The following is a 27,427-nucleotide window of genomic DNA, read 5'->3' on the forward strand; positions in this document are numbered from 1 at the left end:
CTGTCTTGGCCAGGACGCTCTTGTAAAAGAGATTTTTAATCTCAGTGAGACTCTTTTCCTGGTTAAATAAAGGTAAGAAGAAGAAGAATGTAATAACCATAAATTCTTGACAACTAAAAAAAAAAAAATAAAGCTCTTATATTTCATACCTTTAAAGTAACCACCTCATGGTTTATGTCTACTTAAGCTGTTAGGGTTAAAAATAGTCACTGAAACTTGACAGCATCACAAAAATGTGACAGATTTCGTAACAATATTCTGGAAAAAAAAAAAAAAAAAACTAGCAAAAAAAAAAAAAACATGAGACTGAACTACTACATTCTTATCCACAGCAGATTCAGTATGGCTCTACATATTTATTTGACCCAAGGTTTATGCTGGATGCGCTACCTCACTCATCTCCACATGCATGGGTGGTCTCCAACTGGGGACTACCTTTTTGGGGATGTGCTAACAGTTTGTGCCACAAAGACAAAGACATTTATATGTAGATACATAATATACATTTCTATGCGTTTAGGCATTTTGCAGTCATTTTGAGCAATCAGTAAGAACCACGAGTCAGTGTGGACCTTGATTTAGTACAGAACAGGGAGCTCACTGGGATAAAGAGTTGGACTACAAATAAGTAAACTTGGGTTTGATTCCCAGTGACTCCAGTTCTTAAATTTCAATTCCAATTCCACTTGTCAGATTTGATTTCTTTTTTTTTTTTTCAGTAAAGCCTGGGTCCCACTGAATAATGAAGGATGAATAATGAGCCACACAGCATGTTTTCTTTGCTACGAGAGGGTTTCTTCAACTATCGTGGGAGAATAGTGGCTCTGAGTGGCTCTTAGAGAACATGTATGAGACTATGCATTTTAAAGTTTAATTTTTGACTGCGACTGCACCTGATCAGCATGAAATCCCAAAGTGATTCCCTGATTCTGCATCTGTCATGGTGGAAAATTTGGAAGTAAAGTCTGAATATTAGGAGTTGTTTGTCATGGAAAAGCTGAAAATGCTATTTAAGACTGCAGTGGCTTGAATGTGATATAATTAAGTGAAATGAAAACCATATTGCTCCACTCCAAATCCGACATTTCCAAAATCTTCCATTCCAGTTCAGTGACCCCCCCCTTGCAGAATGATGCGCTCTAAGTGATAGTCATCCACATTGCAGAATTACACGGCCTACGGCAACAAAGGTAGCTCCATTTACTCCTTTGGCACTACGTTTTAGCTGCTGGCAAAGAACAAAACAAGACGTCTGCAGTTTCTTAAGGTGCGTCAGCCTTTCATGTACTAACAAAGTGGTGCCCGTAGAAATTTTCACATACAGAAGCCTGAATCCTTTATTAATATGATGTCAATCCAACATTCCAACATGCAAAAGATCGAGGGTTCACAAACGTTTCTGTGTTGCCGTAAATCATTAAGCTAACAGTTGCAGCTCTTTGACGATGCTAACCTATAGTGCTAACTGCTATGTTTTTTCCTAACAACCATGCATGTGAGTCTCTTTAAGGGGCAGCAACATGACAACAATCTACACCACGATACGAGATTCAAAACTGAAATCTGACATGATTTTGCCGTGCACATTTGTGCATCATGATGCAAATGGTCACATTTGTACAGTGAGGAAAATAAGCATTTGAACACCCCAAGTTCTCCCACTTAGAAATCATGGAGGGGTCTGAAAATTTTCATCTTAGGTGCATGTCCACTGTGAGAGACATAATCTAAAAAAAAAATCCAGAGATCACAATGTATGATTTTTTAATAATGTATTTGTATGTTACTGCTGCAAATAAGTATTTCAACACCTACCAATCAGCAAGAATTCTGTCTCTCACAGACCTGTTAATTTTTCTTTAAGAAGCCCTCTTATTCTGCACTCTTTACTTATATTAACTGCACCTGTTTGAACTTGTTACCTGTATAAAATACACCTGTTCACACACTCAGTCAATCACACTCCAACCTGTCCACCATAGCCAAGACCAAAGAGCTGTCTAAGGACACCAGGGACAAAACTGTAGACCTGGACAAGGCTGGGATGGACTACAGGACAACAGGCAAGCAGCTTGGTAGAAGACAACTGTTCTGATTATTTATTAGAAAGTGGAAGAAACACAAGATGACTGTCAATCTCCCTCGGTCTGGGATTCCATGCAAGATCTCACTCTGTGGGGTAAGGATGATTCTGAGAAAGCTCAGAACTACACAGGAGGACCTGGTCAATGACCTGAAGAGAGCTGGGACCACAGTCACAAAGATTACATTAGTAACACATGATGCTGTCATGGTTTAAAATCCTGCAGGGCAGCAAGGTCCCCCTGCTCAAGCCAGCACATGTCCAGGCCAGTTTGAAGTTCACCAGTGACCATCTGGATGAGCCAGAGGAGGCATGGGAGAAGGTCATGTGGTCAGATGAGACCAGAATAGAGATTTTTGGAATCAACTCCACTTACCATCTTTAGAGAATGAGAACAACCCCAAGAAAACCATCCCAACTATGAAGCATGGGGGTGGAAACATCATACTCAGGGGGTGCTCTTCTGCAAAGGGGAAAGGACAACTGCACCATATTGAAGGGAGGATGGATGAGGTCATGTATTGTGAGATTTTGGCAAACAACCTCCTTCCCTCAGTAAGAGCATTGAAGATGGGTCATGGCTGGGTCTTCCAGCATGACAATGACCCCAAAAACACAGCCAGGGCAACTAAGGAGGGGCTCCATAAGAAGCATTTCAAGGTCCTGGAGTGGCCTGGTCAGTCTCCAGACCTGAACTCAATAGAAAATCTTTGGAGGGAGCTGAAACTCCAAACCTGAAAGAGCTAGAGAAGATCTGTATGGAGGAGTGGACCAAAATCCCTGCTGCAGTGTGTGAAAACCTGGTGAAAAACTACAGGAAATGTTTGACCTCTGTAATTGCAAACAAAGGCTACTGTACCAAATATTAACATTGATTTTCACAGGTGTTCAAATACTTATTTGCAGCAGTAACATACAAATAAATTATTAAAAAAAATCATACATTGTGATTTCCGGATTTTTTTTTTTTTCTTTTTTTTTTTAGATTATGTCTCTCACAGTGGACATGCAGCTAAAATGAAAATTTCAGACCCTTCCATGATTTCTAAGTGGGAGAACTTGCAAAACCGCAGGGTGTTCAAATACTTATTTTCCTCACTGTATATTCATTGTGTCTCCATGTGTTTGTGAGTCTGGACAGCTGATCTCACTCATCTACATCAGTTTATCACATGTGAAAATACATGTATGTGTGCACACACATTTATTTAATTGCTCTGATATTTACCACAAAGTAAAATTTATGATTGATTTTTGTTTTCTTGTCACTATTGTGCCCCCACACTGTTTACTGTCTGTGTGCTGGCGTGCATCCCATTATTTGTTTGCATGCTTGTGCACGAGTGCGGCTCTGTGTGTGCTTGTGCGTGAATGTGTGTATATGTGTGTGTCTCTTGCACTTGTTCACATGTAGGGAAGTAACGTGATGGAGGACCAGGACCTCAGAGACATGGGGATCACTGATCCAGGACACAGGAAGAAAATCCTCCACGCGGCACGCAACCTTCCAAAGGTACAGAACTTCAGCACAGCGACTTGACAGCTGTGACGGCAATACATTAAAAAAAAAAAGGATAACAGGTTTTCTGGTTGTGCATTGGTACAGCTGGCATGTGCCACTCACTTGAACAGGTGAGCTATCAAAAATTCCAGTTTCAATGATGTGTGACCTGGTATATATTATTTTGAAGAAAAGGCATGCACAGTTATTCCCGTTTTGAAATAACTGAAGTGGAATACAATGCTCATTTTTATTTTAGTGCTGAAACAGTCCATCGGTCAACAACAAATTAATTGCCAGTTACTTTATTTAGTAGTAAAACCTGCCGGATTTTAACAGGTTCCAGGTTATAAACTTCGAGGATTTGTTGTTTTTCTCTGATTTCCATCACAGACTTGTAGACTGTCTGACAAATTAACTCACTTACGATTAACTTAACTTACAATTTGGGAAGTTGTAATGATCATTTTCTCAATTACTTGATATTTTATCAATGAAACAATTAATTGGTAACATTTTACAATAAGGGTCCATTAATTAACATGACCTAAAACAGTAATAAATATTAACCAATAATTAATTAAGAGGGAACTGTGTTTATTCATCATTCATTGATGTTCTGTATGTTTATAAATTTTTAAATGTATAACTTAATAGATCTTTTAAAATTAAGAGGTTATAAATGATTGCTAAAAACAATGTATTCTTAATTCTTAAAGGGGAGGTGATGGTCTAGTGGTTAAGGTGTTGGGCTTTATTAAACTGTATAATTAAAGGCCTTGGGGATTAATTAATAGGGGATTAAAGGCCTTGCCCCGCTTGGGCAGGGCCTTTAATCCCCTATTGCTCCCAGTGTGTAGTGAGCGCCTTGTATGGCAGCACCCTGACATCAGGGTGAATGTGAGGTTTATTCATCATTTATTGATATTCTGTAAGTTTATAAATTATTAAATGTATACATTAATACATCTTTTAAAGTTAACAGTTTAGAAATGATTGCTAAACACAATTAGTTCTTAATTCACCATTAGCTGATACATATTACTACATTAATTAATGTACCTTTATTGTAAAGTGTTACAATAATAATAATTATAATAATAATTTTTAAAGTTTATTGTAGACCAGTTGGGCCCATACATTGACAGAGTATAGTCTTCATATGTCTTCTTTTTAGAAGCACAGACGTTGTATTTTGCACATCCTTTCCAGTCATAGCTACAGGGTTTCACATAGACAGACATTGTTAAAAATAAAAACATAGGGAATCTAGGCTTGAGCCCATGTCTTTTTTTTAACAGTGGCTTTTCCTGTGGCACTCCGCTGGTGGAGCGACCAGCTCTGACTGCAGAAGCAGCTGTTGTATGACATCTTTCACAGTCACATAGTCACAGAGGACTGGAACATAGATGCTGTATATTCTGTGTATTTAGTTGATTGTTGTTCAAACTCATCACCTACATATTTGTACTGCAGGTTAAAGCAATGGGCTGTGACGGCAGCACCTCTCTCGCCTCCTGGTTGGACGGCCTCGGCCTTCATGAATATCTGCTCAACTTTCTGACAAGTGGCTACCGTACGCTTGACTGTGTTAAAAACCTGTGGGAACTGGAGATAATTAACGTAAGAAGCTTTTCCTTACTGTGTTTGGACGCCAGTGTTGATGTGATGTGAACATATGGTGTTCTTTCTCACACGATGGCCACATTGACTATGTGGCCAGGTTGATTTACGGTTTTCAATTTGGAGTGAAGTGGCAGATAAGTTCTTGGTGATAGATGCATTAAAACATGAGTATATAATTAACTGCTAAGATATAAAATCAGGATCAATTTGGTGATTGATGGTAGTGTACTGGGTGTACTGTATTTTCTGGTATTCACATCTGTCCAAATATGCACCATGGATAGGAAAAAACATACATTTCCCAGGACTAAAAGCTATATTTAGTTTTGATACACATCATGCAACAAGAAGCAAAATTAATTTAGTCAGTACATTATTTATTTAGAAAGCAAACTCAGCATTATTGGGCAGAAGTGAACAAGCTAGTAAGTCCCTTTGGCTGCTCCCTTGTTTGCACTTGGGGTCGCCACAGCAAATCCAAGGTGGATCTGCATGTTGAATTGGCACAAGTTTTACGCCGGATGCCCTTCCTGATGCAACTCCACATTACATGGAGAAATGTGGCAGGGGTGGGATTTGAACCCGGAACCTTCTGAACTGAAACCAAGCGCATTAACCACTTGGCCACCACCCCTGCAGAAGTGAACAAGCTAATTAATGTTATTATACAAAGCACAAATCTCAAATAAACTGTTCCTTGTAGCCACTGAACAGATGATCCTAGGCTATATAAATCTGCAGTGTAATTAAACATTTGAAAAATTGCTGCACTATTTACTTATAACACCAACACTGCCTTAGCAAGCACAAGCTCTTACAGTTAATTAGGCATAAAACTTAAGTAAACTGCTTCTTGTGGCCACTGTACAGATGACCATAGGTGAAGTAAACGTGCAATGGAATTAAATGTTTGAAAACTTAGTGCACTATTTATTTCTAAGGCCAAACTGCATTAGCAAGCAGAAGCTAAGGAGCTAATAAATGTTATTGTATGAGGTATAAAACTTGAGTAAACTGCTTTTTTGGCCACTGAAGAGACAATCATATGTGAGGTAATGTGCAATTACCTCACAGCGCACTTTTATGACACAGTCACTGTATTCAAAGATTGCCAATTCACTGTATGTACAGGACATACAGGAGAATCAAGATTTTGTTTCTCTCTCACCTTAGTAATAAAATAATAAAATAGCAGTATAAAGATAAATAGACACTCTTGGGGAATATAAATCAAACTTATATACAATAATGGCAGTAGTGCAAATACAATAACAGTACTAGAAAGTGAGGAGGGGCAAAAAAGCAGGTTGTGAGATGACACTACATAGACAGTTGTGTAAATGTCAGTAGTGCAAAGGACCAACAGCAGCAAATGGTTGCAAATGATTGCAGTAAAACACAAAGACGGGTCACAGCAGATGTAATATGACCAGTTGTGAGTGAACTGAATCTTAAATTGTGAGTAAACTGAATCTGTTAGAAAGCATAAATATAAATGAATTAGCTAAAAACGTGTTTTGACAACAGAATTTATCTGTTGATCGAACCTCAAACAGCTGTCAAATATCACTCCCAAATTCTTGACAGCTGGTTTTACATAATTAGCCAGGGCACCAAAATTTGCTGTTACCACATTTGGTATGCCAGAGCGCTCAAACACCATGATCTCTGTTTTACCATCATTGAGGTAAAGGAAGTTTTGGGACAACCACTGCTTTACATCGCGAATACAATCAAATAGTGATGAGAAAGCATCACTCCCATTAGTCCTCAAAGGCAGATAGATTTGCAGATCATCTGCATAACAATGAAAGGACAGGTTGTGCTGGGTTATAATTGACCCCAATGTCAGAATGTACAAAGAAAATAGAATAGGCCCAAGAACAGAACCCTGCGGCACTCCACAACACAGAGGAGCAGTTGATGAGGAGAGGTCCCCACTCATAACAGAAAAGCTACTTTCCGCCAAAAATGATCTAAATATCTAATAATGATAACAATCACTGCTTGCATCCCTACATGTGGATTTGATTTGACTGTTTGCTGCTGGTTGTGACTGTAAAATATCTCAGCCAGAGTCCATAATGAAGATCAAGAGTGAAGATTGTTATCAGTATGTATTTCTACAAATGTCTTAAAATTACACTTATTTTTCAATTGAACCCGTTAAAGAGCACATGGTGTTGTTGAAAGCTTCTTATGCTGCACTGTCCATGGTGCTGATTAGACATGAAACACGTTACCATGGTTTGAAGTATTTAAATCACTGTCAACCATGTTTAATATTCCCTAATAATAATAAATATAACGCAATGCTAAAATACCCTTGGCCGTATGAGTACTGTCTTCTTTATAATTTGTAGTTGTGCAAAGTATATATATATATATATATATATATATATATATATATATATATATATATATATATATATATGGTAAACTGTACATAAACAGTATTTATGTACAATTTGTACATGTTCAATCAAGCCCCTCTATTTTGTCACATGATAATTTCACAAGGACCACAATGGAAAGAAGCATTTATGCTTTATTGTGTTATCCGTGTATCATTGATTCATTCACGTCTGTATGTTTATGTAGATATTGCAATGTAAAATCAATCAATCAGAAACAATATTTTATTTACATTTTAAAGGTGTCTGCAGGTGGCGTGTGTGTGTGTGTGTGTGTGTGTGTGTGTGTGTGTGTGTGTGTGTGTGTGTGTGTGTGTGTGTGTGTGTGTGTGTGTGTGTGGTGTGTGTGTGTGTGTGTGTGTGTGTGTGTGTGTGTGTGTGTGTGTGTGTGTGCATACAATCTGCGCATACATGAGCTTTTGACAAGAGTGGAAGTTAGCTTTGACCATGTGTGATGCACGTGCACACCCATGTCCATGAGATGTGTTGTAAATCATTCCGGAGGTGTTCAGGTTACAAAAACAGCGTTTTCAGTTTTAGTTCTGTAGATTTTACATAATATATGAGAAAGTGGTACATTTACACACAAATGAAGCAGAATTAGCAGCTAGCTAGACCAGCCAGTGATGTTACCATGCTAACATCTGCAAAATGTCTTGTAAATCACTCCAGAGGAGTTATCAGGTTACAAAAACAGCATTTTCAGTTTTAGAAGTGTATATTTGTTGGTAGCTTTTACATAATATATGAGAAAGTTGTTATATTTACACACAAATGAAGTGGAATTAAATTAGCAGCTAGCTAGACCAGCCAGTGTTGTCACCATGCTAACATCTGTAAAATGTCTTGTAAATCACTCTAGAGGAGTTATCAGGTTACAAAAACAGTATTTTCGTTTTAGAAGTGTTTATTTCTCAATAGCTTTTACATAATACTCGTATATGCAGGCTTGGGGAGTAACGGAATACATGTAACGGCGTTACGTAATTAGGATACAAAAAAAGGTAACTGTATTTCGCTACAGTTACAGAAAAAAGATGTATTCAGATTACAGGTATATTTAGTAAAAATGGGAATTAGTTCGCAGGATTACAATTTTAATGCATTTTATGATATTATCCAGGGTTCTAGCTAGTGGAAACTTGCGTTACGGCCCGTTACGCTATAATTTTGGACCGTTATGCTTATTTTCAATACAGCGTCTGTTTCTGCAGCGCAACTCCAGTTTGAAGCGGGAATCGAAGTAATGCTTCAATTCAATGGCTCGTGACTCTTTGATTCGCTGCTCTTCAGAAGCGGTAAGTCCACTTCTTAACCCCTCGGAAAGCCATTAAAATATCATGAGTCACTTTTGTGTGGATTAAACTCACTAACTGGGACTCTGGTCTTGTTGCAGTCGAGAAATGAGAATCATCCTCCGTTTTGTCACAGCTTCAAACGCTGCACGGCTCTCTGAATTAATAACGCTCGGAATTAATAACTTCAAAACGAATCACCGCTTTAAATAAAATGACACCTCTTACAAACGTTGCAATACAGACAATAAACTACAATCGACTAAAACGTTTTTTTCCTCCCAAAATGAGACATCCTGCATTCTTTATAAACCTGACCTGCAGCACATCTGCAAGAGCTCAGCTCATAGGTATGGAAAGACATTCATGCCAAAAATAATGTCTGAAAGGAAATGCTTTTGACAAAAACTAACAGATTTTATTTCTGTTTATGTCCAGAGATCAAGGATCCACCATGTAGAGTTTATTATGTCCAGAGTTTAAGGATCAAGTAACCAATTTCATATTTATTTACTTTAAGACTCAATAAAATGTTGTTCAGGTTCAATTTAATCAGCTTATAAAGCGCCAAATTACAACAAAAGCTGTCTCAGTAAAAAAATAAAAATAAACATAATTCAAATACCTAATTAAAAACAGAAGTAAAATAATAAAACATAAAATAAAAACTACTCATAAGAAAGAGAATAAAAATAGTTTTTAAGTCTTGACTTAAAAATGTCCACGGACTCCAATTGCCTCACTGAGGGCCATGTACTGGCTAACCCAGAATGAGACTGTCCACTCAACAAACTTCCCCAGCCTTCTGGACATGAGAATGGCCAATTTTTACCTTGAATTTTCAAAAGCTTCCCCCCTTCCGCACCATCAAAGCATATGTATATTAGCATATTTGATATTGGAGTAATCCAGAAGTAATTGAAAGTAATCAAATTACATTACTTTAATATTATGGTACTTGGATTAGGTTACTGACTACATTTTTCAACAGGTAACTAGTAACTGTATCGGAATACATTTTTAAAGTAACCCTCCCAACCCTGAATATATGACAAAGAGGTTATAGTTACACACAAACAAAATGGAGTTTGCAGCTAGCAAGACCCCCCACCACTGAAAAAAAAAAATCATAGTATAAAAATAGGAAAAAGAATGACTTTTTAACCTCTTAAAATGGGTCAAGGTTAGCCATCTGTGAACTTGTCCAAGGTCTCTGTTCCAAGAATTTTCCCTTTGAATTTGAAGACTCTGGCAGTAATAGGACAAGATCTATGTTGAGCACAGATGAACGAACAGACAGACAGACAGACAGCATCCTTTTTGGAATATTAGCCTATAATTTTTTTTTTTTTTCAGACTGGTAAAATTTATGGATGCTGTCTGTTATGTATTTCTTATCTTACTTACAAAGTTAACCAAAATACCATTAACAGGAGCAATGAAATGCATGACATATGTTAAGCTGGTGTATAGTTTTATAAGCTGGTGTATAGTTTTATATTAAAGATAGTAATATCCATCCATCCATTTTCTTCCGCTTTATCCAGAGTCAGGTCGTGGGGGCTGCAGCTCAAGCAAAGCTGCCCAGACCTCCCGATCCACACACACCTCCCCCAGCTCCTTCAGGGGAACCCCAAGGCGTTCCCAAGCCAGCTGAGAGACGTAGTCCCTCCAGCGTGTCCTGGGTCTTCCCCGGGGCCTCCTCCCGATGGGACATGCCCGGAACACCTCTCCAGCGAGGCGTCCAGGGGACATCCGGAAAAGATGTCCGAGCCACCTCAATTGGCTCCTTTCGACATGGAGGAGCAGCGGCTCGACTCCGAGCTCCTCCCGAGTGACCGAGCTCCTCACCCTATCTCTAAGGGAGCGCCCAGCCACCCTGCGGAGGAAACTCATCTCGGCTGCTTGTACTCGCGATCGCATCCTTTCGGTCATGAGCCAAATCTCATGACCATAGGTGAGGATCGGAACGTAGATCTATCGGTAAATTGAGAGGACCTTCAGCGTGCACTGGGGCAGTTTGCAGCCGAGTGTGAAGCATCCGGGATGAAAATCAGCACCTCCAAATCCGAGGCCATGGTTCTCGACCAGAAAAAGTTGCTTTGCCCTCTTCAGGTCGGTGGAGTGTCCTTGCCTCAAGTGGAGGAGTTTAAGTATCTCGGGGTCGTGTTCACGAGTGAGGGATGGATGAAACGTGAGATCAACAGACGGATCGGTGCAGCATCTGCAGTGATGCGGTCGCTGTATCGGACCGTCGTGGTGAAAAGAGAGCTAAGATAATAATAATGTCTGGAAATTATTGCAACAGTAAAGATGATATATGGTGTACAGTTGTGTAAAAAGATTGCTGCATTACAATTGATATGTGGCATATTGATCCTGATTTTTAAGAAAAAAAAATACTTCCCCTAACCTCCTCCAACACACCAATAAGAAATGGTTGCAATCAAACTAAATTCAAGATGGCATCCATAGTGGCCATGATGGTTAACTGACTATGACCATTTCCCAAAGAAGCCTTTCTCCAACAATACACCAGACAATCAATCAGACAAGGTATTCTTTAGTTAATGTGCAGAAACAAAAATCAAGCTGGCACCTGTGGTAGCCAATATTGGATGATCAACCAATGACATTTTCAAAGGGAAACTTCCTCCAGCCTCCCCCAGTCCACCACCAAGAAATGGTTTCAGTCTAATGATGTGTTCTTCAGTTACTGAGCAGAAATTAAAGTTAAGATAGATACATAGTGGATGGTGGCCATTTTTGAAAGGAATTTTCCCCTAGCCTCTCCCAGTACACCACCAAGAAATGGTTTCAATCAAACAAGGTATTCTTTAGTTATTGCACAGAAACAAAAATCAAGCTGGCACCTGTGGTGGCTATATTGGATGATCAACCAATGCCATTTTCAAAGGGAAACTTGCTCCAGCCTTCCCTAGTCCACCAACAAGAAATGGTTTCAGTCTAATGATGTGTTCTTCAGTTACTGCACAAAACTTTAAGTTATGATGGCATCCATAGTGGATGGTAGCCATTTTTTAAAGGAACTTTCCCCTAGCCTCCCCCAGTACACCATCAAGAAATGGTTTCAATCAGACAAGGTATTCTTTAGTTATTGCACAGAAACAAAAATCAAGCTGGCACCCATGGTGGCCATATTGGTTGATCAGCCCACGCCATTTTCAAAGGGAAACTTCCTCCAGCCTCCCCCAGTACACCACCAAGAAATGGTTTCAGTCTAATGATGTGTCCTTCAGTTACTGCGCCAAAATTAAAGTTATGATGGCATCCATAGTGGATGGTAGCCATTTTTTAAAGGAACTTTCCCCTAGCCTCCCCCAGTACACCACCAAGAAATGGTTTCAGTCTAATGATGTGTTCTTCTGTTACTGCGCAAAAATTAAAGTTAAGATGGCATCTATATTGGATGGTAACCATTTTTGAAAGGAACTTTCCCCTAGCCTCCCCCAGTACACCACCAAGAAATGGTTTCAATCAGACAAGGTATTCTTTAGTTATTGCACAGAAATAAAAATCAAGCTGGCACCCATGGTGGCCATATTGGATGATCAACCAACGCCATTTTCAAAGGGAAACATCCTCCAGCCTCCCCCAGTCCACCACCAAGAAATGGTTTCAGTCTAATGATGTGTTCTTCTGTTACTGCACAAAAATGAAAGTTATGATGGCATCCATAGTGGATGGTGGCCATTTTTTAAAGGAACTTTCCCCTAGCCTCCCCCAGTACACCACCAAGAAATGGTTTCAATCAGACAAGGTATTCTTTAGTTAATGTGCAGAAACAAAAATCTAGCTGGCACCTGTGGTGGCCATATTGGATGATCAACCAATGCCATTTTCAAAGGGAAACTTCCTCCAGCCTCCCCTAGTCCACCACCAAGAAATGTTTTCAGCCTAATGATGTGTTCTTCTGTTACTGCACAAAAATGAAAGTTATGATGGCATCCATAGTGGATGGTGGCCATTTTTTAAAGGAACTTTCCCCTAGCCTCCCCCAGTACACCACCAAGAAATGGTTTCAATCAGACAAGGTATTCTTTAGTTATTGCACAGAAATAAAAATCAAGCTGGCACCCATGGTTGCCATATTGGATGACCAGCCACCCCCATTTTTGAAGGGAAACTTGCTCTAGCCTCCCCCAGTCCACCACCAAGAAATGGTTTCAGTCTAATGACATGTTCAGTTATTACACAGAAATTAAAGTTAAGATGGCGTCCATAGTGGACATGTGCATAATGGATGGTGGCCATTTTTTTGAAGGAACCTTCCTCTAGCCTCCCCCAGTACACCTTCAAGAAATCGTTTCAATCAGACAAGGTATTGTGGATGGATGGATGCCTGGATAGAAGGGGTGAAAACATAATGTCTACCCACTTCATTGAGTGGAATCAATTAAAAAAAAAAAAATCCCTTTTTTAAAAACTATGCACAGAGTACCAACCTACAATATGCAGTGTGAGCGGAGGTTCACATTTAGCCACTGTTTTGTTTTAAGGTGTCTCAAATGACCACATTTCCCCACCACAAAACATGTTACTGTTAACCAGCTGGGTAGAACGGCTCCAATCACTCCTAATGTCAGGCGCCACCATGATTATGTAGTTTGTTGTGGTTCCGTAGGTGTTTATGTTGCCGATAACACATGGCCATTCAGCTGTCTTTCCATCTGAACGTGATAAAAACCAAAGATAGTGGGTAAGAAAATGACCAATGCCAGCGAAAGCAGCGAGAAAGCAGCCGCCGCACACACACACACACACACACACACACACACACACACACACTGAGAGCATGGCGTATGACGGATGGCGTCCAACAGACTGCGATGCACAAAGATGGGTGCAAGAACGGGCCACATTATGCTCAGTGTGCACAGAAGCAGAACTGCCTCCGAGCGTCTTGGCACAACTTGCTTTGCCCATTACATTTTTTTTCCACCCTCTTTCTTGTCTTCGGCGCTTTACAGCAAATAGCGTCAGCCGTCGACGTGATCCACAAGCTGGCTTTCATTCCCGTATATCCTCAGGACTCTTTATTCTTTTTTAAAATTTGTCTCACTTACACCTCACGTGTGCTGGTCTCTCTGGGACTCTTCACACCAGAATAATGAAAACAGCAGCAGAAAGCTGAGAGTCCGGGTCGATCGCTTCTCTGCCTCCAATTGTAGCCGAATAAATAATTGAAGCCTTCAGATGAACAACCACACCAACCTGTTACGGAATATTTTGTACCAGCAAGATAATTGCAAATGTAACATTAATCACTCAGAGTCTTTTTTTTTCATCTTCTTTTTTTTTTTTCCTGGATGAGCATGAATGTTAATAGTCAATTATGCAAATAGGCTGTATTAAGATAATTGGAATTGGCTACAAAAAAATTAACCTGTGGTTTGTCCTCTGAGGTTCTGAACCACTCACGCTGAAATTAACATTTGTAAACGATGTAATGAGACACAGATACTGTTAGAGACGCTTAATACAAAAACAAAAAAAGAGCGAAAAGTCTGTTCCACGGCGATAAAAATCATCAGGTTCTTGTCTGCTGTCCGGGCCTTCTGTCCTAAAATGGGTTGTGAATTATAGAGTGTCCCGGGATGGAGACAGTGCTGTACTTTAAGCTTACAGCAAAACAGATTGAGGCTGAATTATTGACGAGGAGCCATTTCTGTTTGTCTGTGGACAGCTGCCAGTGAGGGGTGCACGCCACCGCCGCTGTGTCAGAACGTTTTGGATGGATGGTGCAGATAAATGACTCTGGATGAGATACTGGTGTGACAGTCTGTTTCATATTGTACCCTGACATCGTCCTGCAGGTTATTAAGGTCGGTCCCCTGGGTCACAGGAAGAGGATCATTGCCTCTCTAGCAGAGCGACCCTACGAGGAGGCGCCATCTAAGTCCAGCCGTCTCTCCCCAATTATGGTAAGATGTAGGAACTGACGCACCGTTATTTATCACGTTCTTCATTAGCTTGCTCATTAGGTGGCACTGATTTGGGGAGCTCACCCTCAGAATCGACAAAAGGCATCACGTCCCGTCACGCTGGTTTGCAGTGACAGTTGGCACGACGTAGCACCACACAGCTTTTAGCGCTGTTTATGCTACTATCGATTCACTGAAGTGCAGAACTATTCTAATTGGATTGATCCTGAACTGGAACTATGTTGTTGCTGAAGCTTATAGATGATACTTTGTCTGGACAATTCTGGAATCCACATAATAGTCAGATTCACTATGTTCAGCTACTAGATTTCCTTGGAATTTCTGCACATTTGCAAATATATACAAATCCAAGATGGCCACCAATACATGTGTGTTTGTTCACATTTATTTTTGTAATTATCACCATTGGATTCCTTGGCCCTGAAAATGTGTATTTAGCCATTGGAATCAAGGTCATCTAGGAGTGTATATATATATATATATATATATATATATATATATATACATATATAGTTTAACCAATCCACAAAATTCCAACAAAATGACATATTGAATCTGAGTGTGTACCACATTTGGTCTGAATCGGGTTGGAAAATAAAATTTTGTTGACCTTGAACTTTTCCAATATTAATTCTGTAAAGGGCAGTTTTGGGGCTACCCTTCATTAACATATCAACTTTGGCAGAAATTGGTAAAAGGAAAATCTTTCATCCCAATGATGGCTAACAGTTTGGACCTAACCTCTCCCAAGGCCAGTAGCCAACTCTTCCATGGTTGCATTTCTCACCCAGTATCTTAGTGCACAGTGATTAATTTAAAATTACCCCCCAAAATGTATTTTGTCCCACTGGATCCAGTTCCAATCCAATTTTATGTGGCTCAAATCCAAAATATTTATAAATATTATTATTATAGGTCTGCCAGGTTTTGCTTCTACAAAGATCCACTTAATATTTTCAGATTAGATATAATTAAATTCTAATATAGCCTCTGAGAAGAAGAAAAGCCTGTCTCCCAAACTTCCAATAAATTCTTGGATCTGCTTGTTGAACTCGATTCAGTCTGGAGTTAATTTCCTTCCTCCTTGGCCCATGTTCCACTCCTCCACAGTATTTCATGGAATTCAACCTGGTAGTTTTTGTGTAATCCTGCTGAGTGTCAAACAAACTAACCAACTAATTAGAGGATCCAGATAAAACCTTAGATGCAGTGGAACAAAAAGAACTTTTTGTGCTGATTCAAACATAGTATGTTAACAAGTAGGGTTAGAACAGGGGTCAGTACCCCCAGAGATCACCTGTCTGGCATGTTTTCCATGTCGACCTGCTATAGTTCCAGCTGATTCATCAACGTCTGGTGTTTCCTAGTTCTTGACTGGCTGAGGACACCTAACTAAATACAGTCTCTCGTTGCTGATATTTGACACCCAATTGTGTACTTTGTTGGGTGCAAACAACCAATCGGGGCTTGAAAACGTGTGTAATCTGGAAGATTTTGAACGTCTGAATCTTGATGCCAGAGAAGTGAAGAATCTGGCGTAGTTGGTGCTGATTGGCTGTAATGTTGTTGAAAAGTAAGTGCTAGTGGACAATCTGATGTGATATGCATTAACTGGGACAATCCTGATTAGTTTATTCTTGCATAGTGAGTTTCTCCTGCATTTCTTCCAGCAGACCCTCTGTCCTGCTCCTCCTCTACAACAAGTACACCAGGGAGCACATATCACACTGTTCCACAGCCATTTCAACAGAAACATTAGCTGTTTGGGCAGAGTGAAGTGCAGCAGATGACTGAAACAATCCTTCAAATGGCGATACAAGCATCAAATTTGTCACTGTTGGTTATCCCAAGGTCAAAGAGGAAGCATAGAGGTGACCGATCTTTTTCAGTCGTTGCCCCAAAACTGTGGAATGATCTTCCTTTGCACATTAGGCAGGCTGATTCTCTCTCTGCTTTTAAATCTTCTCTTAAAACACATTTCTTCTCTTTGGCTTTTAATGCAGTTTGACACGTTGGTTTTTTAGTGTTTCTGGTTTTAACTGTGGTTTGTTTATTTATTTATTTTTATTTTAACTTGCCTGTTCTTGTTGTGTACAGCGCTTTGGTTGTTGGTATTCATTTTAAAGTGCTTTATAAATAAATTGAGATTGAGATTGAGAAATTCAGCACAAATACTCCTTCGACATTCCTCTTTTGAAAAAAAAAAAGGAAAAACAAAAACGATTGGCCACTTGAATTTTCAGTAGGCAGTCAGGTAGGGGGTCAATTGAAGAATTATTGGTTGAGCTAATAGGATTAATAAATGGAATAGTTTTGACTGTATTGAATGTTTGGTCTCCAAAATAAAGGTCAAACAAGGTCAACGTCCATTGGATTATATGACATGTGACATATGTTACCCCGTAACAGCATGACACATCGTCCAACTATTCCTTTTTAAAACCTTATTAACTCAACTAATAATTGCATCTTTTTTTCTTTTTTTTTTTACCAAAATTGAAGCAACTTTATCTTTTGACCCCTGTACAAACTGAAACTGACCTTTGTCACCATTCTTGCTGTTTTTCCCTCATAACTCCGTAACATTTAGTCACAGATTGTCCAAACTATACTTTTTTTGGAATCTTTATGATCAGGCAAATAATGTGGTGTAGTTTTCAATATGACTGGAGCATCTTTTAATTTTGACCCCTGTGTAATTTTTCAATTGACCCCTAACTGACCACCAATTGAAAATTCAGGTGGCCAATCCTCTTTTTTCCAGAGAGGATTGTTGCGTGCTTGTTGCTTGTAATGATGCTTGTATCACCATTTGCAGGATCCCTCTGTAAATATTCTCATATCTGTTGCACCAGTGGGTAGAAGTAGCATTTTGCACAGTCGTGTGCAGAGAATCGCAAGAGTCTGGTACAGTCTGATGTAACAGGATTTCTGCCTACTTTTTGGACAATTAGGCCAGATTTCCTCAGTTATGACATTGGGACAAGAATCATGGCCATAAATTGGCTGGTAGACCAGCTTTAATTAATTAGCAGTGGGTGGAGGAGGGAGAGTTGGAAGACATGTGGCAGGTGACTTCTTAAAGCAGGGTTGTTGACTCCTAGGGTAGAACCTCCTATCATAGGAATGTAGACTGTTGTTCTGCAAACTACCTAGTAGTAGGCAGAGCACCTACCCTGGTCTAGGACCTAAAAGCGGTTCAGTAACTGTAGTTCAAGAACTAAAATAGTCTCTATGTGATGCTGGTAAACTGGTAGGTTAAAGGTTTGGTTTAGTTGCGACTTTGCTAGTGGTCTAAGATATGTTCACTATGGCTGGAATGTCACTGAAATAAACTCACAGGTTTTGCACGCAGCGTTTTGCTATGCAGTACTGGATTTCTGAGGATATTGTTGATTAACCCTCAAGCGACTGAGTGGGGTCATTTATTTTTGTGCACCATTTTTCTAATTATAATTGGAAAAAAGTTTCCTACCATGAATTTGTCAATCTATTTGTCCTGCATTTGTTCATAGAATTTTGCAAGGATCGGCCGATCTGTGTGGCAAGTATAATCCAAACTTGTGTGGGATCACTTATGACCCCCCGGGAAGATCTATGAGATTTTCATCATTATAGCTTCAGATGGTTTTGTAATTTGCCAACTGTAATCATTATATTTTACTGTTTTGCAAAGAAACATGGCCAGCATAGCAAGATTTACAACTGCACAAGCACTGAGACTGATTCTTGATGCCCAGAGTGAGGATGAAAATAGCTCATGATTGTCACCGAGGATGACTGATGGATTCACTGAGATTTGTGTTAAAGGATTGTCATATATGCTCGTCACCAGTTCTTCTATATTTGATGCTATAATTATCCGACCATATTAGTCACTAAAATTGCTCGGTTAAAAGACAGGCGGTGGTTTTTCTTAACAAACAGTAATTAAAATAGATGGATATCAAACAACTTTGCACGACGAGTTAGAGTCCCCTGCTGATATCATTTTGTGAGCGAATGAATTCATTTCTTTCAGCAGTGGATGTCTAATTTTGGAATGAGATTCTTCAATGTCATTACATTCACAATAGTAAAATGCTCAAGGCTGATTTCCCAGGAAGATTAAACCGGGCTAAAACACATTTTCCCGGCTCTTTTCTGAAGGATTAAGCTTGGATAAAGATCAGCCCATTTCCACAGCTCTCTTCAAGCCTTCCTGTTTGCATTTCCCACATTTAAATTGCAGTTCCACGACCTCCTGTCCCAGTCTACGTCCCCCCTGGGTCAGACGGACCCTTACACCAGCCGGTCCATGGACATGCTCTTACCCCTGACTGAGCTGGAGCGCAGGACTCGCCGAGGACTCGACCAGAACTGTAACACATCGCTGCGCTCATTTAGTGAGCGGCCACGCTCTGTTGTGAGTTTCACCTCCTTTTACTTTCCATCTTCACTTGCTGCCCAGTTTTATGTTTCTTCACTGAAAAAAGCAATATATGAATAAATGCTGCGCTTGTGTTTTTTTTTTAAATGCATGACATCACTTCCTGTTAGCAACGATAGTCTTGGTGAATGTTTTTGAAACACTGCAGACTTAATGTAATGCAGCAGACTCGCAGATTTTGATTATTGAACAAACCTCGGTTGTTTGGATTGCCTGGACAAAGATCACAAATATGTACATTAAAGACAGACACAAAACACAAACTAAAGTGGAATTTTGTGACGTATAATATAGATAAATTATTAGGATTCCTGGCAAGTAGGTTTACATTGCTAGTGAACGCGCTAAGATTAGCCTCTGCTTATCAATGGTTTATTTGTATACTGGGCCTCTAAATATCTTTATTTTGTCGATCGAGTGAGTGGTGCATGTGAGTGGTGTTTATCAGTGGTCTGTCTATGTGGTGGTATTTAACACATCATTAATTTTTCCAGAAAGTGAGCTAAACCTAGCCTATGCTTAAAGTGGTATATTTATATATCAAGCTTGGAAACATCCTTATTATTACACTAAGTGAGCTAAGCCTAGCCTATGCTTATCAACAGTCTAATTGTATATCAGGTCTCTAACCAGCTTTAGGGTTTACAGTGAGTCAGCTAAGCCTAGCCTGTGTTTACCAGTGGTATATTTATATATCAAGCTTGGAAACATCTTTATTATTACACTAAGTGAGCTAAGCCTAGCGATGTTTACCAAAGGTCTAATTGTTTATCATATACCTATAAATGATATGCCAATATGATTGAATAAAACACTAAAGAATAAATAGCAATACACCCTTTTTGCGGACGGTAGTATTTTTCATACCACTCGAGTAATCAGCCAATCCGGACAGCGGAGCGGCGCTACGATGAAGAGGTGTGGTCAGAGGAACTGTGAAATACTGGTGAGTCACTATTAACAATTTCTTACGTGTCCAACCTCGTAGGTTGATCATTAAAATTAAATTTGTTAGTTCTAAAAGCCATCATGATTAGCCTTGGGGTTCCCCCGAAGGAGCTGGGGGAGGTGTGTGTGGATAGGGAGGTCTGGGCGACTTTGCTTGAGCTGCTGCCCCCGCGACCCGACTCCGGATAAAGCGGAAGAAAATGGATGGATGGATGGATGATAAAATCGTTATCAAGTTGTTTTACCAATGAATATGGCTTTTTACACCCTTCAGAAAGCCATACAACCTTGCCTATGCTTACCAGTTGTATATTTATATATCAGGTTTGGAAACATCTTTATTATTACACTAAGTGAGCTAAGCCTAGCCTATGCTTACCAGTGGTATATTTGTGCATTGTTCAACGCTTCTCAAGAAAAGAAAATTTTTTTGAAAAGGGCAAAATACACTGAAATGCATTTGCTTCTGAGCATTTTCATACACAACCAAGATTGGATCCACCACTACTAAAGTCCAAACTAGTACGAAAGATTAAGCCTAAGCTCCATCTTTAGTTTCAATTAATCTCTCGAGCCAGTGTGCGTTATAAAATGATGCCCAATTGCAGCAGTTATGATCATATAAATTTGAATGTTTAGAGTTTGGAGCCGGTGTTAGTAAAGAAATGAGGTCACACTGAACCGGTCTGTGGCTCGTCATGGCAGAGGTGTGCACTCTCCAAACGTGTTTTACTTATGTAATGCATCTTTGACAGAACAAACCACGAACAGCTCCGTGATCCAAAGCTAACCTTTACTAAAGGTCAAATTACTGCAAACTGTCAAACCTGATTGGCTGATTCTTAGAGGCCAAAGACAAATTAGAACAGAGCATCTTTGAAGGAAGACAAGAAGTATTTGTTTAGCAGACCAAAAAGCAGGTGATTAAAAATGATAATTTAACTATTTTTTGGCTTACATCAGTTATACTGGAGTTCGATCTGCCAGATGACAAATAAGACATCTGAAGATGTCTTTGGATCCTAGAAACTGCACTGGACATTTTATTTGACTCATTTCTGACATATTATGGACAACATGAGCTTAGTCAATATACTTTAGTCACAGCTCGAGTTTAAGTATGGGCGGTCATCAGAATCCTAACAGGTGATGCTGCTGAGCACCGTCCACACTGCATGTGAGGACCCAACCACCCGGTTTGTGTATATTTATGGGTTCAGCAGCAGATCACAAAGCTTTCACACTCATGGACACGTTTGACCTGCAGAGACAGAGATGTGGATGGAAAACCTTTTTAAATCTGTGTTGCCATGACTACAGAAGCAGTTTTATGGGTGGTGTCGCTGGTGTAAGTTGTCCATCCCTTATAACGTTGCATGCACGTTGTACCTGTGCAGGACAGACATAGCGAAAGACACAAAGAGTCCCGTTTCCACCTTCGGCCACCGAGCCACCACACTGCTACCTACGCCACTGTGTCCGCATGGCATCACCAGCCTGAGAAACTCATCCTGGACTCCTGCGGGTATGAGGCAACTGTAAGTCACTTTTATTGTCCTCAAAGAAAAGAGACTTTACTATGAAATAGACCAGACCCACGTGTTTAACTGTCTGTGCCAAGTGTATCCTCAGTGTTAAAGACTTCTCTACAGCAGCACCAGTGAAATATGAACTGTGTTCTGCACTGAGTCAACCCTGATGTGATATGATTCTTCCTCTTAGTACCTCGGATCAATGATAATCAGGGATCTGCGAGGGATCGAGTCCACACAAGATGCCTGTGCTAAAATTAGAGTAAGTGCTACTGAACATCTTTATGTCATGGACATGGTGGCGTTTGAAATTTTGAATATTAATGAAAATGAATAGAATAAGATCAAGCTAGACTTGATCTTTGATGCTGATTGCTGCATTTTGATGCTGATCAATGACCTTTGATTGTAAACATTGACTATTGCGCATTAAGTCTAATGATCTTGGTCTTGTCGTTGGGTTCATATTGCTAAACTTTAATTGTGATCCTTCCTTCTGCGCATTACTGTGATCTTTGATCCAAAATATGATCTTTGATCCTGACATTCAACATTGATTCATAATGCTAACCTTTGATCCTGATTACTGAACTTTGGCTCTGATCAGTGTCCTTTGATTTTGTTCCTGAAATTTGATTAAACTCCGATCTTTGTTGCTGACTGTTAGTCTTTGAGCCTGACTGCTACACATTGATGTTTAAATTGAACCTTGATTTGTCATGCTAACCTTTGATCCTGATTTATGAAAACTGCTGCTGACAGATAAACTTTGATTGTAGTCAGTGGCCTTTGAACTTGATCCCGACTTTTGATTGTAAGCATTAACCTTTGATCCTTAACTCTGTTACTGATTGCTGCTTTGATACTAATCTTGACCCCTGACAGTGATTGCTGACTTTTGATCTAGTCTTGGCCTTTGATAGTGATTGCTGACCTTTGATATAGTCTTGGCCTTTGAGTGTGATTGCTGACCTTTGATCTAGTCTTGGATTTTGATAGTGATTGCTGACCTTTGATCTAGTCTTGACCCCTGACAGTGATTGCTGACTTTTGATCTAGTCTTGGCTTTTGATAGTGATTGCTGACCTTTGATCTAGTCTTGGCCTTTGAGTGTGATTGCTGACCTTTGGTCTAGTCTTGGCTTTTGACAGTGATTGCTGACCTTTGATCTAGTGTTTGCCTTTGAGTGTGACTGCTGACCTTTGATCTAGTCTTGGCTTTGGATAGTGATTGCTGACCTTTGATCTAGTCTTTGCCTTTGAGTGTGATTGCTGACCTTTGATCTAGTCTTGCCTTTTGATAGTGATTGCTGACCTTTGATCTAGTCTTTGTCTTTGAGTGTGATTGCTGACCTTTGATCTAGTCTTACCTTTTGATAGTGATTGCTGACCTTTGATCTAGTCTTTGCCTTTGAGTGTGATTGCTGACCTTTGCTCTAGTCTTGGCTTTGGATAGTGATTGCTGACCTTTGATCTAGTCTTTGCCTTTGAGTGTGATTGCTGACCTTTGATCTAGTCTTACCTTTTGATAGTGATTGCTCACCTTTGATCTAGTCTTTGCCTTTGAGTGTGATTGCTGACCTTTGCTCTAGTCTTGGCTTTGGATAGTGATTGCTGACCTTGTTGAACTGTTCTCATTTCTGACTGTTGATTCTAATCACTGAACTTTGATCCTGTTTGTTCTGTCTAACAAGATTAATGTGAGAGAGGAAAAAACCCAAAGCTGCCTCTTGTCCTACATCCACACTAACGTTTATTAACTTCCTCTGGCAAATAAACAAATAATAACAAATAAACAATATGGGTGAAAGCAGCACCTCCATGATGAAGATCAAAACATCTCATCTGTTAAGCACTGTTCATATTTTTCAGTTCAGTTTATTTGCACAGCCCCAAATCAAGTCCCTCCAAGGTGCAACACACAAGCAGGTTTTAAACCTTCCCCACCCCATGAGCAAACCCAGGAAAAACTCTCTCAGTGTTTTTTTGATGGGAGGAAGCCAGGAGTCATTCTGTTTTCATGTTTTCCCTCTCACACTTCTGATTCTTTTTACACCAGAAATCAAAGGATTCAAGAAAAGGTCCAGTTGTCATTCTGTCCATCACCTACAGAGGGGTCAAGTTCATCGATGCAGCCATGAAGGTAAAGGAAAAGTATGTGTGTGACTCTGTCTCCTTTTATCTGTGGTGGACTCCTTCAACATCCATTAGCAGCTGTTTCCAGTTAGCGCTCACTTTGTCTGCTCTCGCTTTGTCTCTCGTTTTCCTCCTATTAGACCATCGTCGCAGAACACGAGATCAGGAATATCTCTTGTGCGGCCCAGGATCCAGATGATCTCTGCACTTTTGCTTACATCACAAAGGATTTGAAGAGCGGTCACCACTTTTGTCATGTCTTCAGCACTGTGGAAGTGGTGAGTCATAGGGCGCTACGCCACTGATGTCAAACTTGAGTCCCGATGGCAAGATATGGCCATCCGACAACTTTGGGCACAGCTTGTAGACTCAATGACCTTAATGTGGACCTCAAAGGCCTTTGGGTTTTTGTAAGATTTAAGTCATAAAAAAAAATTCTCTTTGGCAGCACTATAATTTTGTTTATCCATCCATCCATCCATTTTCTTCCGCTTATCTGGAGTCGGGTTGCGGGGGCAGCAGCTCAAGCAAAGCCGCCCAGACCTCCCGATTCACACTCCTCCACCAGCTCCTCTGGGGGAACCCCGAGGTGTTCCCAAGCCAGCTGAGAGACATAGTCCCTCCAGCGTGTCCTGGGTCTTCCCCGGGGCCTCCTCCCGATGGGACGTGCCCGGAACACCTCTCCAGTAAGTGTCCAGGGGGCATCTGGAAAAGATGCCGGAGCCACCTCAGCTGGCTCGACTCCGAGCTCCTCCCGAGTGACAGAGCTCCTCACCCTATCTCTAAGGGAGCGCCCAGCCACCCTGCAGAGGAAACTCATCTTGGCCGCTTGTACTCGCGATCTTGTTCTTTCGGTCATGAGCCAAATCTCATGACCATAGGTGAGGGTCACAATGTATATTGATCGTTAAATCGAGAGCTTTGCCCCCCTACTCAGTTCTCTCTTCACCACGACGGTCCGATACAGCGACCGCATCACTGCAGACACTGCACCGATCCGTCTGTTGATCTCACGCTCCATCCGTCCCTCACTTGTGACCAAGACCCTGAGATACTTAAACTCCTCCACCTGAGGCAAAGACACCCCACCGACCTGAAAAGGGCAAGGCACCTTTTTCCGGTCGAGAACCATGGCCTCAGATTTGGAGGTGCTGATCTTCATCCCGGACACTTCACACTTGGCTGCAAACCGCCCCAGTGCACACTGAAGGTCCTGATTTGACGAAGCCAACAGGACCACATCATCCGCAAACAGCAGAGATGAGATTCTGTGGTTCCCAAACCAGACCCCCTCTACACCCTGGCTGCGCCTAGAAATTTTGTCCATAAAGCCCGGAGCCTGGTTCTGCTGGAGGTTTCTTCCTGTTAAAAGGGAGTTTTTCCTTTCCACTATCGCCAAGTGCTTGCTCACAGGGGGTCGTTTTGACTGTTGGGGTTTTTACGTAATTATTGTATGGCCTTGCCTTACAATATAAAGCGCCTTGGGGCAACTGTTTGTTGTGATTTGTCGCTATATAAATAAAATTGATTGAATTGATTGAAAGGTAATGAACAGAACCGGTGACAAAGGGCAGCCCTGGCGGAGGCCAACGTGCACTGGAAACAGGTTTGACTTACTACCGGCAATGCAAAGCAAGCTCCTGCTGCAGTCGTACAGGGACCAGATAGCCCTTAGCAAAGGACCCCGGACCCTGCACTCCTGGAGCACCCCCCACAGGGCACCTCGAGGGACACAGTCAAACATCTTCTCAAGATCCACAAAGCACATGTGGACTGGTTGGGCGAACTCCCATGAACCCTCGAGCACCTGATGGAGGGTGTAAAGCTGGTCCAGGACAAAAACCACACTGCTCCTCTTGAATCCGAGGTTGGACTATCGGTCGAATTCTCCTCTCCAGCACTCTGGAATAGACCTTACCGGGGAGGCTGAGGAGGGTAATCCTCCTGTAGTTGGAACACACCCTCCGGTCCCCCTTCTTAAACAGAGGGACCACTACCCCGTTCTGCCAATCCAGGGGTACTGTCCCCAACCACCAGGCGATGTTGCAGAGACGTATCAATCATCATCATCATCATCAATTTTATTTATATAGCGCCAAATCACAACAAACAGTTGCCCCAAGGCGCTTTATATTGTAAGGCAAGGCCATACAATAATTACGTAAAAACCCCAACGGTCAAAACGACCCCCTGTGAGCAAGCACTTGGCGACAGTGGGAAGGAAAAACTCCCTTTTAACAGGAAGAAACCTCCAGCAGAACCAGGCTCAGGGAGGGGCAGTCTTCTGCTGGGACTGGTTGGGGCTGAGGGAGAGAACCAAGAAAAAGACATGCTGTGGAGAGGAGCAGAGATCAATCACTAATGATTAAATGCAGAGTGGTGCATACAGAGCAAAAAGAGAAAGAAACACTCAGTGCATCATGGGAACCCCCCAGCAGTCTAAGTCTATAGCAGTATAACTAAGGGATGGTTCAGGGTCACCTGATCCAGCCCTAACTATAAGCTTTAGCAAAAAGGAAAGTTTTAAGCCTAATCTTAAAAGTAGAGAGGGTGTCTGTCTCCCTGATCTGAATTGGGAGCTGGTTCCACAGGAGAGGAGCCTGAAAGCTGAAGGCTCTGCCTCCCATTCTACTCTTACAAACCCTAGGAACTACAAGTAAGCCTGCAGTCTGAGAGCGAAGCGCTCTATTGGGGTGATATGGTACTATGAGGTCCCTAAGATAAGATGGGACCTGATTATTCAAAACCTTATAAGTAAGAAGAAGAATTTTAAATTCTATTCTAGAATTAACAGAAAGCCAATGAAGAGAGGCCAATATGGGTGAGATATGCTCTCTCCTTCTAGTCCCCGTTAGTACTCTAGCTGCAGCATTTTGAATTAACTGAAGGCTTTTCAGGGAACTTTTAGGACAACCTGATAATAATGAATTACAATAGTCCAGCCTAGAGGAAATAAATGCATGAATTAGTTTTTCAGCATCACTCTGAGTCAAGACCTTTCTAATTTTAGAGATATTGCGTAAATGCAAAAAAGCAGTCCTACATATTTGTTTAATATGCACTTTGAATGACATATCCTGATCAAAAATGACTCCAAGATTTCTCACAGTATTACTAGAGGTCAGGGTAATGCCATCCACAGTAAGGATCTGGTTAGACACCATGTTTCTAAGATTTGTGGGGCCAAGTACAATAACTTCAGTTTTATCTGAGTTTAAAAGCAGGAAATTAGAGGTCATCCATGTCTTTATGTCTGTAAGACAATCCTGCAGTTTAGCTAATTGGTGTGTGTCCTCTGGCTTCATGGATAGATAAAGCTGGGTATCATCTGCGTAACAATGAAAATTTAAGCAATGCTGTCTAATAATACTGCCTAAGGGAAGCATGTATAAAGTGAATAAAATTGGTCCTAGCACAGAACCTTGTGGAACTCCATAATTAACCTTAGTCTGTGAAGAAGATTCCCCTTTTACATGAACAAATTGTAATCTATTAGAT

At 40.7% G+C, this 27,427-nt stretch overlaps 1 protein-coding gene across 7 annotated transcripts in view; it reads left to right on the forward strand.

The window, feature by feature from the left end:
- LOC117506208 (ankyrin repeat and SAM domain-containing protein 1A-like) overlaps positions 1 to 27,427 on the forward strand; it is an 81,392-nt gene that overhangs the window by 33,423 nt on the left and 20,542 nt on the right. For all 7 annotated transcript variants that reach the window (XM_034165731.1, XM_034165709.1, XM_034165716.1 and 4 more), the window contains 8 exons: positions 3,498 to 3,596; positions 5,061 to 5,207; positions 14,757 to 14,864; positions 19,117 to 19,290; positions 21,660 to 21,800; positions 21,985 to 22,056; positions 23,853 to 23,936; positions 24,070 to 24,207. In XM_034165731.1, the coding sequence (XP_034021622.1) occupies positions 3,498 to 3,596; positions 5,061 to 5,207; positions 14,757 to 14,864; positions 19,117 to 19,290; positions 21,660 to 21,800; positions 21,985 to 22,056; positions 23,853 to 23,936; positions 24,070 to 24,207 (963 nt within the window). The remainder of the gene's footprint in view (positions 1 to 3,497; positions 3,597 to 5,060; positions 5,208 to 14,756; positions 14,865 to 19,116; positions 19,291 to 21,659; positions 21,801 to 21,984; positions 22,057 to 23,852; positions 23,937 to 24,069; positions 24,208 to 27,427) is intronic.

The sequence above is a fragment of the Thalassophryne amazonica genome, chromosome 3 (assembly GCF_902500255.1).
Source record: "Thalassophryne amazonica chromosome 3, fThaAma1.1, whole genome shotgun sequence".
Lineage (NCBI taxonomy): Eukaryota > Metazoa > Chordata > Actinopteri > Batrachoidiformes > Batrachoididae > Thalassophryne > Thalassophryne amazonica.